The 16,982-nt window shown below is 38.2% G+C and overlaps 2 protein-coding genes across 7 annotated transcripts in view; both read left to right on the top strand.

The window, feature by feature from the left end:
• LOC136711236 (tyrosine-protein phosphatase non-receptor type 4) overlaps positions 1-9,707 on the top strand; it is a 60,001-nt gene extending 50,294 nt beyond the window's left edge. For both annotated transcript variants that reach the window (XM_066687340.1, XM_066687339.1), the window contains exons 19-27: positions 3-159; positions 378-544; positions 1,071-1,161; positions 1,260-1,321; positions 2,222-2,368; positions 2,775-2,903; positions 3,185-3,333; positions 4,104-4,239; positions 4,667-9,707. In XM_066687340.1, coding sequence (XP_066543437.1) covers positions 3-159; positions 378-544; positions 1,071-1,161; positions 1,260-1,321; positions 2,222-2,368; positions 2,775-2,903; positions 3,185-3,333; positions 4,104-4,239; positions 4,667-4,753 — 1,125 coding nt within the window. In that variant the 3' untranslated portion in view covers positions 4,754-9,707. The remainder of the gene's footprint in view (positions 1-2; positions 160-377; positions 545-1,070; positions 1,162-1,259; positions 1,322-2,221; positions 2,369-2,774; positions 2,904-3,184; positions 3,334-4,103; positions 4,240-4,666) is intronic.
• Positions 9,708-12,185: 2,478 nt separating this feature from the next.
• Positions 12,186-16,982, top strand: part of epb41l5 (erythrocyte membrane protein band 4.1 like 5) — a 33,591-nt gene continuing 28,794 nt past the window's right edge. For all 5 annotated transcript variants that reach the window (XM_066688144.1, XM_066688143.1, XM_066688142.1 and 2 more), the window contains exons 1-2: positions 12,186-12,432; positions 14,340-14,542. In XM_066688144.1, the coding sequence (XP_066544241.1) occupies positions 14,363-14,542 (180 nt within the window). In that variant the 5' untranslated portion in view covers positions 12,186-12,432; positions 14,340-14,362. The remainder of the gene's footprint in view (positions 12,433-14,339; positions 14,543-16,982) is intronic.

Here is a 16,982-nt window from a genome sequence, read left to right as displayed (position 1 = left end):
AGGCGGACCTGTGTGTCCCTCGTCTAAATGAAGGTGATCAGGTTGTACTGATCAATGGCAGGGATATATCGGAGCACACCCACGACCAGGTTGTCATGTTCATCAAAGTGAGCTGCGAGAGCCATTCGGGGGAACTTATCCTATTGGTCCGGCCCAATGGTGAGTGTACGGGAATTATCTGGGAATTAGGGAAAGTAAACGAATCGTGTGTCATGATTTGATTTAAACTTGGATCAGACATAGACATAGTGTCAGGTGATTGATTGGCAATCTCTAGTATAAACGCAGCTCACTGTATACCACTAAATTATAAGAAAATATAACAATTGTGTTTTGGATAAACTGTTTTAATGGCCTCCACAATGTCCTTTTTCCAGCGATCTATGACGTCATAGAAGAGAAGATGGAGAACGAGCCAGATTTCCAGTATATCCCGGAGAAATCCCCCCTGGATCCCACACACCTGGATAACGATGCGTGGCGAGAGTCGATACTGCAGCTCAGGGAAGGGCTGAGCAACTACACCGTCTTGGCTCAGTTTGACGTGAGTCTCCCATCATCTGTCACTGTTTTCCGGTACACCTGGGTTTCTGGGTTGAGTGGGAGTCTCGAGATTAAGTCTCCGGTAAAATACATGACTGGATAAGGGCGTCTGCCAAGAAAGAAAGAAATAATGACTAACTGCTGAAAGTAAAGAATAATGTCTCTGATCTCGAAGATTAAAAATATATCTGTACTACCAGGTTATAAATACTTCCCTGCACTAGCTATGTCAAATAGAAGAATGCAACCTGCTTCCTATGGTTGCATCAGAAAGCAACTGAATTAAATCTTATTACTTCCTGTTATTTATCAGATGGTCTCGACCGTTTCCTGTCTGGGTGACTTTCTCATGCATGACTGCGAAGGGCGTGTCTTTTCAAGTTGGTAGTGGGAGGCTGCGGCAGATTCGATTGATCTGCATAGTGGTTTACTGCACATAGTGAGGCTGCCCGATCATGGGTTGTGTACTTTGTCAATTAATGAAGACCAGCTCAAATTAAAATCTGACAAGTAAATATTTTTTACAGCTACTTTACCGGAAAAAGCCTGGAATGACAATGTCTTGTGCCAAATTACCTCAGAACATTTCCAAAAACCGATACAGAGACATCTCACCTTGTAAGTGCACTTCTCCTTAAATTCAGTTCCCAAATCTGAAAGTGGCACACGTGCAGTGTAATAATGTGATTTATTCTGATTATTTTTTTCCGTTTTAGATGATGCAACACGGGTTATTCTGAAAGGTGTGGATGACTATATCAATGCAAATTATATCAATGTAAGTGTTTCGGCTTTTCATCTTGTTAGTGACTATGTGGAGGTGAATCAGTAAAATGAATCCTTTCACATAGTAAGTCTGTGCTTAAACAAGTGCTTAAACTAAAACTAAATAAAAAAAAAAAGAACGTCTGTGAAACTTACACTGAAGTGAAAACACCTTTTACATCTAAAACCAAGTCATTCTGATGATTTCATGTTTTGGATCTGATTCAGTAACAGTTCAGAGTATTTTTCTGCACATGTGAATTATTCCTTTCAAGATCAGACACAATAAAAGTGAGATTAATTAGCCGTAGAAAAAGCAGGGCACCTTTATCTGGTACTGGAGCCGTCACATTCTGTACGACAACAACTGCAGATTTTAAAAGCGAAGTCGCATCTTCTGTAGAATTAAAAAATCCTTCACTTAAACCTTTTATCTAAAACTCTTGTCTGTACTTGGGTCACTGTGTCTTGTTCAGAGGGAATTTTACTGATATTCCCAAAATAAAATCAGATGGCATTACTTCATTCATTCAATCTATTCTGAAGAAACACAGCTGCAGACGCGTCTAAAAGTAGATATGATTACAGCTTTGACATTTGCCCTCGAATTTCCAGATAACACTTTGACCTGATAGTCAACCCCAAGACTACAAAAGCAGAAGTGTATCTTCCTGCTTCTCGTTACAATTTTGCTTTGCTGGCATCTTCCCTATGTGGAGCCGTCTTGAGCAACCTTTGTATATAAATATCTGTCGCATGATGCACCCTAGCTCTTTGAAGGCCTTTGTAATAAAAATAATAATCTGTTTTTTCAAAGGAAAAAATGTCTGCTGTTTTTGTCGACGAGGCTGGGGTACTCCAGTTTCGTTGCTGCGGTACCTTTGCTTGATTTTGTCTCTTCATTCCCCCTCAGATGGAAATCCCTTCTTCCAGCATCATTAACCGATACATTGCCTGCCAGGGTCCCCTGCCCAACACATGTCTAGATTTCTGGCAGATGACTTGGGAACAGTGCTCCTCCATGGTCGTGATGCTCACCACTCAAGTGGAGCGAGGCAGAGTACGTGGCTTCTGTTTAATCTGGGGAGACTTCGAGTATTTCAGTTTTGTTTGCTCAATGAAATGGCTACAACAGGCTAGTATTAGTCCTGCTCTTTTTACAAATATTGCACTCCAAACTGATGAGTTTTGAGACTTCTCCCTGTACAGTCACCAGCCACATCTCGTGGGATTGTATTGGATTCACTCATCTCTGTGTATTTACCTGTCTTGGTAAATACATGCAAATATATATATACAGGAACATTCATATTAAGTGTTTTTTAAGCCCGGTATTGAGTTGAAGTGGGTGTGGGACGTTTTGTGAAGCTGAACTGATATTTCTTCAGGTCTTTTTCAATATTTCTGAAGACCATTTTATTGGGGGGTGGTTAGTGGCTGATAATTCATAGTTTGGGTTTTTGTAGGTGAAGTGTCATCAGTACTGGCCCAATCCATGTGGAAGTGCTTCTTACGGCAATTTCCAGATCATCTGCCTGTCTGAAGAAGGGAATTCCGCATTCCTGGTTAGAGAGATGACTCTCACAAACCTGGAGGTACGATATGCAGAGTCACTTGTTTTACGTATTAAACCAAAACATTTTCCATGGAGAAAAATGCTTTGCCCCTTTGTTTTACCCCTTCAAAGTTGTTCTTGACATTCATTGTGAATGAATGCACAGTTTGGACCCTTTTTTTTAACAAATCTACTGAATGATCTATTGTTTCTCTTTGAATGATTTATTTTTAGATTTATAAACAGTTTACTCACTGTTAAAGATGTGTGTATTGGATATCTCTTTGTGAGGTAATAACTGTCTGTTTCCGTCTCCCGCAGAGCAACGAAAGTCGTCCGCTGACTCAGATCCAGTACCTGGCCTGGCCCGACCACGGAGTTCCTGATGACTCGACAGATTTCCTGGACTTTGTAAGCCTGGTGCGCAGCAAGCGAGCCGGGAAGAACGAGCCTGTGATCGTGCACTGCAGGTACGACCTAAAAATAGCGTCCCCTCTTTCTGTCAGGATATGTAAAGACTCACCAGACTCGCTCCCAGCTTGTCCGAGCACACGTGGGAACGGCGAGTCTCGATCGGTGGGATTTCTTAGGCAAAACCACAAACTAACCATGGGGGGAAAAGAAAACAAAAGCTTGACTTCACAACCTTACAAACCTCTCTCATCGCACCGGTCACCTCCTAGCATCCATCAGAGACCTTCAGATCTTCACAGCCCTGCCCGAACACGTCTCAGAGACCATGAAGGCCTAGCAATTGTAGCCACTTTGTACTTTCTACTACTTTGTTGTCCTTCTAATACGCTTGAGTTCTGAAATCGAGAAAAGACAGTTATCACTATTTGAATAGCAGACCTTTTCATCCTACAATCACAGCACATTTATCAATGGCATATTCCAGAAGTCAGTGTCATACAGTTGGAGATTCTTATCCTGTACTTAATTTGACATACATTTGTGTGTGTGTGTTGGGGGGTGGGGGGGGTGTAAAGTGCTTTGCCAGTGTTAAAAGGAAGGGGGTCGAGTTTCCGCTTTTCTTTTAGATCTAGTATGAATTCAACAATTAATATTTGGGTGTCCTACAGGTTTCTATTTTCAATTTTCTGTCCATGCATTGCCCCCGACCCATGACTTCTGAATCCATATCCCACCGGTCAGCTGAAATCAAAGCAGGGCTCCTCTGCTATCCTGCGCTCTGCCCACTGTTCAGCCTCCGCCATAATGTCCTCCCTGTGTCTTCCAGCGCCGGGATTGGCCGGACTGGGGTTCTCATCACAATGGAAACAGCGATGTGTTTGATCGAGTGCAATCAGCCCGTCTACCCGTTAGACATCGTACGAACAATGAGAGATCAAAGGGCTATGATGATTCAAACCTCTGTAAGTATTTCATGTTATCATCATCATTTTTAAATCTTTCAGTCGTGCTCTCTGGTTGTTGTTGACTATCTAATGACCGTCTCTAAAAGGACATTATTTGAGTTTTGACATCTTGCAAAGCATCGCGGCACAAAACCTCAGGATTAGTGTGTTTACCTGAAAAAGAGATTGCCGCTGCTTGTTATAAGAAAATGCGTATATTTAATACTCCCCTGTGATGAACCACAAACCATAAATGTTTCCTTCAGGTAAATATGAATAAGCCTAGTTTTTCCACTGGGGCTATTGAATAGTTAATTACACCCTCGTCTAAAACAGAAGCTTCGACGTGGGATGTTTCAGGCCTCCTCATATCATATGCATAAGTACTGAATTAGCATTCGAAATGCGAGCTATCCCTGATGTGGTGTTGTGTGTTGTTTTTCAGAGCCAGTACAAGTTTGTGTGTGAAGCTATCTTAAAGGTGTATGAAGAAGGACTGCTTAAACCTTTAAAGTCAACACTGTACCAGTAACCCCAAGAGGAGACGACTTCCTGTTCAAGGCAACGCTTTCACTTCTCCGCCGGGGAAAAGCTCGTTAACGGTGCGCAGGACGGGCTTTCACTCGACGTTGCCTAATGATATCAACGGAAAATCACGTCTGAATTGGACACGTGGGAGCTGGAACTTTTTGAGAAAACAGAGCACTGTTGCACTTTATGTTGGACAAAAAAAAAAGTATATTAGATAATTAATGCATTTCATTAAAAAATTTAAAATTATTGTGCTTCTTTCTAAAACGATAGGTACTTAGGGACAGTGAGTGTTCAGGGTAAATAAAAGATGGAGTTTTGCTGTAGTGCCATAAAAACCGGAGGGTAGACCTTCAAAATAAGCATTTTACTTATGATATGGAGTTGCCCATTCTAAAAGGGTAAAAACAGAAAAAAAAAAAAAAAAGCTATGCCTGAAATTGATATAAAACGTTGAAACTATTCATTTTCCATCATAATCCGTGACTAACAATAATTTTTTTTTTTTTTTAATATATATTTATTATGTTTTAGTTTGTGTTAACCCAGTTTACAAAATATATTCGCTCTGTTTGGAATTTGTTTGACTGGTCCACTAACCTAGCGGTCTGAAAACGTTCGGTGGTCTTGTTTAATAAGATCCAGTAAATTGTTTTCTACAGCGAAGCGGCGTTGATGTTCGATGACATTTTTGCTTTTCAGTGAAAAACAATTTCACACTTTGTCAGGATGCGGAGGTACGACATGCTGGTAATGAGAGCACTTTTGTTGCATGTGGTAATGCCACTATTGCGATTGTCAGTTTGTACTAGGATTATTAATTAGCAGCTGCTGGAAAAGTTTGTACTTGTAATAGGTCATATTCCAGCCTAAATATGTCTGTGATTGATCACTGCTCTCATTGGCAAGGGCAGCGTTGTCATATGCTGTACCCACAATCCCTCATGCATCCGAATCTGAATATTTACACACACACACACACACACACACACGTGCAGTTTAGGCAAGAGACACTGTTACTGAAACCTGACTAAACCCTTTACGATTTGTTTTTGGTTTGGTTGCTTCTGAGTTGTTTGTTGAATGTAAAGACCCTGAAATGACAATTAAATGAAAACCTTTTTTTTTTTTTTCAATACTGGTGTGGTGTTTTATATGCACAATTTTGTTCAAGGCTTTAGTTGGGTTTCAAACAGATTTCTGAGCATCTTATGGTACTTTTGACTTCATCCAGGTTTCTTATAATGATACTGCAAACTTAAGCAATGCTAAAAAAGAAAAATCATGTTTTTACTCTTAGAAAATAACTGTGCATTGATTTTCCAATAGATTTTTAAGTAAGGTTTTTTGTATTTTTTTGATCAAAGTCTAGTTATTTATTACATAACCTGTAAAGTCAAATAGGCTCCGTAGGTGGTGCTATAGTGCATATAATACACATGATGGCACCTTGTGCAGTCTACGATGTGTATTACATTATGCTTTAACGTTAAAGTATGTTAGAAATCTCAAATCTTTCTCCCTAGCATATTTGTCTTAATAAATAAATTGTACTATATTACTGCCTTCAACACAAAGCAGCATCTTTTGTCAGTATGTTTATACAATTACGTGCTGACGTGATTGTCCTACATTTCACCCAGTCCTTTGTCATGGTGTCCCGCCCTGAAACCTCTAATCATTAGAGAACATTTATTACCTGTTTCCATATGAAGGAATATGGAAATTCGGAAAGCCGCAAGTGTGTCAATTCAGTTGATTTTGTGTTTGTGTGTTCTGCAATGTCAAAAATTGTATTTGTTTTTATGACTTCCCTGCGTTTAGACGCAAGGTGTAGTAGAATTGGCTGCGAGGATGTGAAATGTGAAGCCATCTCTGCTGTGCATCGTACACAGATACCATTATATGGATTAAATCTGGCTTTGTCTGCAAACAGAAAAGCAGTTTTTAGTTTGCTATGCAGTTAAAGCGGTTCATTATATCCTGTTGGCGAGAGAATTGCTGTTCGCCCGTTTAGTCTCTGGGCCGAACAGAACCACACGCTGCCACGGCTTAATGTTCAGAGGCTTCAAGGTGTCTTTTAAGTTAATTTTAAGAAAAACAGGTAATCAGTACATTTCAACTTTTCTTAACGCAGTTTATTGAATTCTATTCAGATATCGGGCAGTTTATTTTAAAACAAAATTAAAGGACTTGGTTCAGGACAAATCGATCTCAAACTTTGAATGTTCAATAACAACCTGTGTATGAATGACCATGTGTTGTGATGGCATAAGCTATAGATTTGGTATGCTGTGGAAAATGGGGGCGGTGGGGCGGGGGGACTGGGGTATTTTTGTAAACGAAAACCTCATGTTTAATGGGAATGGACAGCACTTTTCAGCAGACATTACTGCTACTCAGTAGTGCAAAAACAAAAGTGTCAAGGAGGAAAGTGTATGGACAGTGCCACATTTTCATTTTTGGTGTACAATAGCTAGACAGTGTAAATACAGAGCTGTACATTTAAGATCTTTAAAATGAAAAGGAAAATTGCATAAGAGTGAAAATATTTTTATAGAAGAGATTCTGGAAATTATACAAACGTTTTCCACTAAAAAATAAATTGAAAAAAAATATCGTACAGCATTTCGCAACATGCTGACTTAAAGTGCTATCCATTAATCCAGATCTTCGTACAGATATGGGACTGAAAAGAACGAACCACGTTTAATGAAATGCATGTCACTGAAAACTGGATTATAAGAAAACCAAAAAAGTAATAAATTTCACATCTGATTTTGTCAAAGCCAGCAATCATTTTGTGATAGTCTTTGTTTTAATTACATTATATTACAAGTGAAATTTGTAGGCACGCCATGATTAAATAGAAACCTGTTTACTTAAAATAATTATCAGCATATACTTAAGTTACTAAATCACAAGAGAGGCTCATTCTGCAGAAAATACAAGTTCTATAAACAAACTACAGTAATTACATAATTACACTGAGAAACCTTTAATCTGAATCGGGGTATATTTCTTTAAATATGTTGAAATTGTAGGGTTCCCACTTATTCATGTTGCTACGTATTATTTAGATGTTTTCTTCTGAACCTTTTTTTTTTATAAAATGCTCCACCAAAATACATATATCATTAACAAAAGCCATGATATTAAACAATTCCACATGGTTTAAACAATCATTTTTAAACTCCTTCAGCCCCTTCTAACATTCACTATTCCTGTGTATTTTTCAACAAACTAGTTTCTTATTGAAATCAACTTTTTAACGAGAGTAATAATGTCAAATTATATTATCCCTTATTTTTGAGGTATGTAGATTTTTGTATTAAGTGGATAGCATGGGAAGCTGACAATGCAGAATAATACTAAAAATGTACAGTTAATGTTTTGTAATAGTATTTTAATCAGAAAATAAATATTTTGAACATTTAAATCATATAAAGTACCTAATTAAGCTGACATCTCAAAAAATTATAATTTTTCTGGTGTGATCAATAAAATTATTGATTAATCAAGTAACTGAAAATAAGCTGGTCACTGTATTTGTTTTTGTATTTTTTATTCTTTTTAGTTGAACATTTTTCTTTATTTTTTCAGGTGACATTAATTTCAAATTCTTAATATACTAGTAAGATGTGCACTTTTATTACTATGCCATCAAAGCAAGATTTTGAGATGCATTATACAAGGAAACCAATATAATTGTGTTCTTCATATTTCCTTCTTGAAATTGTTAATAATTTAAAATATATGATCAAATAGATTCAGGAGGATTTTGAAGATATTTTAGTATCAACTAATATGTTAACAGTTATAAGGCTGGTTTTGCCAAAACTCATGTGCTGAGTTCCATGCTCCTGAAATAGTTTGCTTATTTTGATCATCCTTTTTTGAAAGAGGATGCAGACAGTGCTTTAAATCAGTTTACTAAGTTGTTAAATTTATTGAATGCTCGTCTGCTAAGCAGTTATGTTTACAAAAGCTATTTATACCACACATGGCAAAAGTTATGGTCAGTAGGTTATAGATATTTAGTCAATTTGTGGGATGATTGTAATTAGTTTTGTGCATTTGCACAAAGATGCAACTCGTACAGAGGAATACGTTTTTTTTTTTTTTTTTACATCTGATCAGATTTCAGTGTTGTTTTTTAACTAAATGGGAGTTTATTCCTTTTACGTACAAGTGTGGTATAAATAGGCTTGATAAATGGCTACTTATGCTATAGGTGATAAGTATTGTGAAAAACTGTACCTTATTGACAGTCTATAGAAGGATATAAAATGTTCTTTGTGTCATGCTGTACAGAAATTGAATGTATCAATCTTTCAGATATGAGAAACTTCAAAAGGTTAGAGTAAAGACTGTTGGATTTTAAGGAAAAATATTTTTTCATACCATTTGTAAAAACAAAGTTTGTAACTTCCACACACACGTGCATATATATGTATATATATATACGTATATGTATATATATGTATATGTATATATATGTATATGTATGCATTCATAAAAAGTGCAGGTTTAAAGTGTTTTCATTGTAAATAAGAGCAATATTATAAATATTGTCAGTTTAGTGCCAATGTTCTGTACAGTTTAAAGTCTTTATTTCTGCTTAAAGATTGAAGTATGCTAGTTTGTTGTCAATTTAAAGGTTTCTTCCAATTTTCATTTTTTGTTGTTTTTTTTTTTGTTAAGATCTGTGGACCATATGAGTATGGTATTTAATCGATAATTTTCACTTTGTGTTTTAAATTGGCAGTGTGCATTGTTTAAAAACAACAACATTTTGCTGCCCAGCAATGAATTATCCAAAGTCATTATGGGTTGCAGTGGATATTAAAAATCACCAGTACATTTTTGTAAATTGCTGTACAAAAGTCTCTTACTTGAGTATTAAAATGAACATAGTTGTTGTAGTGTTGGTGACTACAGCCATGGTGAATGCTGCCGTTGGTGTGAAGTGTCTGCTTGGTGAGCTGGAAACGGACAGGGCGCCACTGAACGTTCATTCAGAAACAGTCTGGACATTACAAAGAATAAATTCATAAATCACTGAAGCGTTTTGCTTAGTACATAAACAGCATTATTCCCAATTCAAAGGTATCAAACTTGGTACCCTGGTAGCTTTGCTTGATTTATATTCTGTCATTGGTTTGTTTTTTCCCCTTTATACCTTGATATAGCGAGATCTTTATTATTATGTGAGAACAGTCTTCTTCCATATATGCAGATCATTATTATTATTATTATTATTATTATTATTATTATTATTATTCCGATTGAATAATCTCCAACTCCTCCACAGTTTGTGTGCTACACATGGGCAGTAGTGTAGAGTAGTGGTTAGGGCTCTGGACTCTGGAGCACAGGCTCTTGGTTTCAATCCTAGGTGGGGGACACTGCTGTTGTACCCTTGAGCAAGGTACCTTATCTAGATTGTTCTAGCAAATGCCCAGCTGTCTAAATGGGTAAAATGTAAAAAATAATGTGATATCTTGTAACAATTGTAACTCACCCTGGATAAGGGTGTCTGCTAAGAAATTGAGTAATAATAATAATACCAAACTCTGCACAGTGATTCACCATAATACCTAGTATGTTTCTTGTGCTGTTGTACAGATATGATCAATATTTTTTTATTTTTTTATTGATTGAAAAACACAAATGGTGGAACGCTCAAAGTTTCACTGCTGGCATCGTGTCATTATATCATGGATGCAAAAAATGTACATAATGCTATTGGCAGACCAGAAGCTGACACGCAAACACAGGCACTGACAGACAGATACTGAGGCCCTGATGAACCACACACAGGCATCGTGGTAATGTGAACATAAGGGAGTTTCCTATATGGACCTTAGATGAGGCCCTGATACTTTTGTCCACTATAACCATAAAGCTACTTACTTACCTTTATATACTTTTACTGATGCATACTACTGTCATAGCAAAGGGGGTGAATGCTTATCTAATGAAGAATTTTGGGGGGTTATTTTTTATTGATTTGCCACCCCCCTATTTCACATGTTGAAAGTGCAGTGTACGGTTGTGTAAATCAAAGGGTTCCGTTGATCATTTCACATTGTAACAATATAATGTGAAAATGTTCATATTTCCTACACATTCTGTATTATCCTTTATACTAGCATGAACAAATTATATATATATATATATATATATATATATATATATATATATATATATATATAGTGCAAAATGTACACTCACATGCAGAGTTCAGATTTGCATGTTTTGCAGTTTGTTCATTTTCAGATTCTGTGTATTTTTCACAGTTTCAGTTAACAGTTTTAATTATTTAGAAAAGGTGCAAATGTCATCTTGTCCACATACCTCTCTAGGGTCATTAAATTGTACAAGGAAAAGTAGTAGATGTGGCATGCTGATCTAACATGTCTGTGCTTACAATATAAGACAAAATCACCCGGGATCTTGTTAACTGTTTCTGTGGGCTTGTAATTCATAGATGTTAGCAAAAGGTGGCGATCTTCTGCAGTTTTAGGAATGTATACATACATGTTACGAATTAAAATGTGATGCTTGTCAATCAGATAAATACATACAATCCTACCAGAAGGGAACAAAAAACTGCAGTACTATGTTACACTAGATATTTAATTTCCTCCAGATTTTTGTGTGAAACAGTACTGTCCATAACCAATGACTAAAATGAGGAAATATTAACTATAAAATGAGCCTCATTAAATCTATACCAAAAAAAAAAGTTTGAACTTACTCAGGATGTTTAAATCTTACCAAATCGAATGCATTTCACTATTTAATCTGCCTACCATCTATGCAATAGATCAATACAGCTGAATTGAAATTAGTTTGTGGATTGTGGTTGTTTTATGGTGTTCAGTCTCAATGCCCCTACCTATCTAGCAAAATAAGTTTGCAATAATAATAAACACTTTCTGGCTGTCCTACTGCACACTTTCCCTTATGGGCTAGTATTTGCATTATAAAAAGTGTAATATAATTCCAGTGGACATTCACTTGTACAATACTCCTATCAGTTCAGTGTTGTAGTACCCTACCCTAGTGTTACATAGTTTAGTGTAATGTTGTGTATTGTTTACAGTCTTAGATCCTACACATCCAATATCCAATTAACCAATCGGCTCCACTGCAGTGTTCCCCTGGGGTGGCAAATTTGCCACCCCAGGGGAACACTGCACCGGTGCCGATTGGTTAGGATAGCAGTCCTGCAAATTGCTATCTTAATATCATTTTCTGATACTCAATTATCAGCATTCAAATCTCAATTATGACAACTGCATTAATATATATAAATGTAAAGAGTATAATATTTATCTTAATAGACGTGTCCCTTTAAATGCAAATGTTGGCGGCGGACTGGGAATTACGTCGACGTCATTTCCTGGGAGAAACGCAGGCTCCACCCCTTTCGCGGGCGCTGTGCTTTCATCTTCTGGGCCGCCGTGGCTGGACGCGGGTTTGACAATGGGGGCCAAGTTTGGTGTAACTCTGTTGTAAATGTTGCAAAGACGCGGCCTGGTCTCCGTACCTGGACTGCCGGGGGGCTCTGCGGTTTCCCTGCGGCTCTGAACGCCTCTCTGTGTCGGGACGCGGCGACTGGATACTTTGTGTCCGTCAGCCCTGTGTGGCTGGAGCAACAAGTCGAGGAAGGTAAACATGTAGCCGTGGCGGTGCGGCTCTGAGTAGCAGTGTAGTATCCTTTGTGCACCTCGCAGTCCTCCTGCCAGTGTTTTAAAGCAATGCACACCTAGCTGTAGGTCAGAAGCGCACAGTGTTCATAGTGATGTTGTAATAAAACTAGATACGCATGCAAACTACACCACTTCTTTTGTGTGCGCCAGCAGGGTGGCCACGATTATAATAAACCTCACAGGTGACTAGTGTGGAGGTAGTCATGCTTTTTAATTATTACTTTAAAGGTTTGATTATTTTATTTTTTTTAATGTATAGTTAAGTAGCTGTTGACCAATGCACCGGTCAGGCAGTGCCCGTTTTCCCAGGCGCAATGCCAGCTATGCCTGCTGCAGCTCTCCCGGGCCATGGCCACTGCTTTACCCAAACATTGAACTCCATCCCCGGCTGCTACAGACACTTCAAAAATAGTTTAAAGATGAGAAGTGTGTAATTGATGGCGTTTAAAGCGCTCAAATAAAGTGAATGGGGCAAATCTAACTGGTTTTTAAGTGTTTTTAAGGCATTGTCCTATTAATGGGGTATTTCAATTACTTATTTTCGTTTTAAATATAAAAAGGGGGTATTCATGTTAAAATAAGTGATCCCTCAAGTCTGTTGGAATCAAATGCATGTATTTGGTTTTGTCTTAAAATGTATAACTCTTCTTCCAAATTATTTAAGAAGAAACCAACAAACTGTGGTTCTTGGTTGGTGACTGGCCTGGCCATGGTGAGCTTTACAAGCCCAGTGTTTTTATTTGGCACAATACCATCTCCCCATCTTCTGTAGATAAATACATTCTCTCATGGACTTCTGCCACTTTGCATAGTGGAGACGAGACCTTTTTATATATTAATGTCTTGTGCAGAAGTTGTAGGTGACAGTGTTCTTATGGACTCCTAGCTGGGTGCAGGTAAGTGGAAATAAAAGGTCACCGTTTCCTGTCTTCCACAACTGAACTAATCATGCAGTGCAAATACTTCTTAATTGCAGTTGGACAGTTTTTAATAATTAATTGGACATGAACAATAAAAATAGCCAAAAAGGGGCCTATAAGACAGCCATAGAGGTTTACAGGATGCTCTGAATAGTATGGCTTAGATTTCATTTTCCCCCAAAATGCAGAAATGCTTGCTGAAATCACTTTCATCTACGAGTATTTTTAAGCTAACCTGTCTAAAGTTCAATCAAATGAAACTGCTTGCGGTGTGTGTAACTGGTCTTATGGGGTAGGTTAGTTATTTGAGCCAATTCATTGAATTACCACGGTTTGCATTATTTATATCCAGAATATTGATTTAGCCCATTCCACTCTGTTACAATTTATGATTCACATTACTTATGCTTGTGACAGAAATATAAGTGCTCTAGGAAAAAGGCTTCAATCACATAGTACAATGTTACTCCAAACCATTACCTAGTTCAAAGCTAGAAAAAGTAGTGTACCATATGAAAACTGTTATGGACTCCAATATAAGGTTCAAATGGAATGTAGCCAATTGGCATTTTTAAAACATTTCCATCATAAAGCAAGACTTCTCATTTATTTAACATGTTCCATATCTGTTAGGAAAAATGTGACTATTAAACAACTAGCAAGAAGACATCTCAAGGCACAACTTGGAGTTAATCCTTGTTTAAAAAAATTGTAGTTTTTATTGCGAATAAAGGCAGTATTGAATCATTTGCACATCAGTAATGCACCGCTTGACCTTCACTTGCTTTTACGGGCAACATAGTGTTTCGGGTTGCATCAGTGGCTGTCAGGATTGCACTCGAGTCGATCACGCCTTCAAGAAGTTGTTTCTCTACTTGTTGGATAACTCCTTGGCATATTGGAGACCCTGCCATGTCATTGAGGTGTGTTGTGTTGCTGCCTGCAGGTGAGACGGTGTGAACTCTCAAAATGTTGAGTTTCCTGCGGCGGACGCTGGGGAGGCGGTCCATGCGCAAACATGCAGAGAAGGAGCGTCTGCGGGAAGCCCAGAGAGCCAGCACTCACATCCCCGCTGCGGGGGACGCCCATTCCATCATCACCTGCCGGGTGTCTCTGCTGGACGGCACCGATGTCAGCGTGGACCTCCCGGTTAGTGCTGCCCTCACTGCGCCCTCCCTGGGACACTGCACTGCCCTTATCACGACTGATGACACTTTCCCCCCCCCAACTAGTCTAGAGATACCAGCCTTTCATTTTGGATGTTCAATTGTTGGAATGCAGTGTCACTCTGAAAAAATCACATGACACATTCTTGTAAATTTTTTTGCCTGTTAGCAATCCATGAAAGTCTTTATTGATTTTGTAACTGATTTACTACTTACTGAAGTATGAGGACAATTATTTATGGAATGTGGAATTGAATAAGTTGCGTTGAATAAGCTAATATCCTGCCTGTCAATACTGATATACCTAATGAAAAGTCAGTTATGGTCATTTCTGTTCTTCAGAGAGAGTGGGGGAAAAAAATGCCAATAAATAACAAGCCTAGTTCAATCAATACATTTTTATTTGTATAGTCCCCTTCGCAGGGTAGCGACAGAGTGCTTTAAAGATTTCTAAACATACATAAGCCATAAGTTATTATTGTATCCTGCATTATTATTAATATGGCACATCATGTCCTTTTATACCTAGAAATATATTTTTTACATAAACCGATTTTCTCTTCAGTTGAGTGAATCAGTTACTGTGGAATTCTGCTGTTCTTCTGTGGTTGTGCTTAACACATGCCTAGATATCATTTTGTATCATTTTGGCTGAGCCTCATGGTGTTTCTGGATACAGTAGCTGTGTGTCAGGAGCTGGTGCATGAAGCGCTTTCACTTGGAGACCTTGAAGTGGTCTTCCTGAATTCCAGATTTCTTTCTGGCGTCGGGAATCACTTGGCACGCAGTGGTACTGAACGCTACATGAAAGAGCTTGGGTGATGAATGGGTATTTGCCAGGGAAAATATGTTTATCACACTCTTTGACCCTGAATTTGTTGTTTTAAGTATTTATGCCTAATTGGTAAGGGCAATGCGTATGTTGATCTGAGGCTTTGTAACAAACTTATACCTTATTGTCTTGGGGGGAGGGGGAGCCTCCCCTAGTTGAAAAACTGCAAAGTGTAATAGGCTGAATTTAAACTGCTTGTCTAATTCATTCACCAGCTTTAAAATAATCGGGCCTGTTTTGCTTTTAGCTTTCTGTGTGACGTACAGTGTGTCAGGATGTACAGGTAGGCAAGGTCCCAGTTAGAGAGCTGTTGACAGGGCTTCTTTTTTGGATTCATGATGGTTGTCAGCAGTCTTGTGGATTTCACTAACAGCTAGTGTAAGAAGCAACTCTTTGTAAATCATAGAAAGCCAGTTCAGAAGCATACTTTGAGAGTTCCATATATTTCTACGACTTCTGCCTATTTTTAAGATATCAAAGAAACGGATCTAACCTTCTGCAAGGCTTTAACTGAAGCATCCATGGCATTCTTGAATGCAGTGGGAGGATGTTGTTGAACGCAATGTTGCTTGGTATTTTTCAAACGCCATCTTTACCAGGATGGCTCTGTTTAGACCAGTGTTTCTCTGCCCTGGTCTTGGTGGACCTCCTACCCTGCTGGTTGTTCCAACCAAGCTCTCAATTACTTAATTGCATCCTTAATTGAACTAATTTGCTAAATCAGAGCCTTATAATTATTTTAAACAGTAGGGGTTTTAAGTATAAAATCGTATAAGGAACTTATTAACTTATTAAGGAAACCGCTTTTTTATGAGTTACACAACTTAAAAAGTCAAATGTAAGCAAATTAAGTAATTGAGAGCTTGATTGGAACAAAAATCAGCAGCCTATGGGGTCCTCCAGGACCGGGGTTGAGAACCACTGTTTTAAATGCATTCTTCTCCAAGAGCAATAGCAGAAATAATTATTCTCACTTTATTAATTTCATACAACAAGTATTAACAAATTGGCACCATTATCTTGGAATAGGGGAGCATGTGTCTTATCTAATCATAAAGTAAATACACAGTATCAACCATTTCTTACGTTTTAATGGTTGAAACAAACGTAATGTTAGGGAATAGATCGGTGTTGTCTGTTGATTACTGGTGTGCTACACACAGCTTTTGTTTTGCTGCAGTTCACCAAAGATATGGGGGGAAAGTTATTCACCATCTGTCTTGTTTTCCAGAACGGTGGTTGTTGTTTGAGGGTTGTGGGGGACATTCAAATTCTGGACATTGACTTTTTTTTCCTGCTCCTGTGACTTGTAGGCACAGTGCAGAAGAATGCAACTGCACTTTCTGAAGGCAGATAGTTGGCTAGCTGTCTAAATCTCCAGCAAACAATACAGGTCCAAAACCATAGTTTATTGGAGCTCACAATGGCCCTTTTGTGTCCATTCTTCCAGCTTGGTTGGACACTTTATATGCTGTGCCAACTCAAGAGGCCTGCGTGTACAGCAGCAGTCCAAACAGTGGGGCTGTGGAAATGCAGGACTCTGTGTTTACGAGGGCTGCTGTTTGTTTTCTGTAAAAAGCAAATCTCCAGT

The sequence above is a fragment of the Amia ocellicauda genome, chromosome 16 (assembly GCF_036373705.1).
Source record: "Amia ocellicauda isolate fAmiCal2 chromosome 16, fAmiCal2.hap1, whole genome shotgun sequence".
Taxonomy (NCBI): domain Eukaryota; kingdom Metazoa; phylum Chordata; class Actinopteri; order Amiiformes; family Amiidae; genus Amia; species Amia ocellicauda.
Note: the sequence above shows the minus strand (reverse complement) of the source record. Positions and strands in the feature narration are given on the sequence as shown.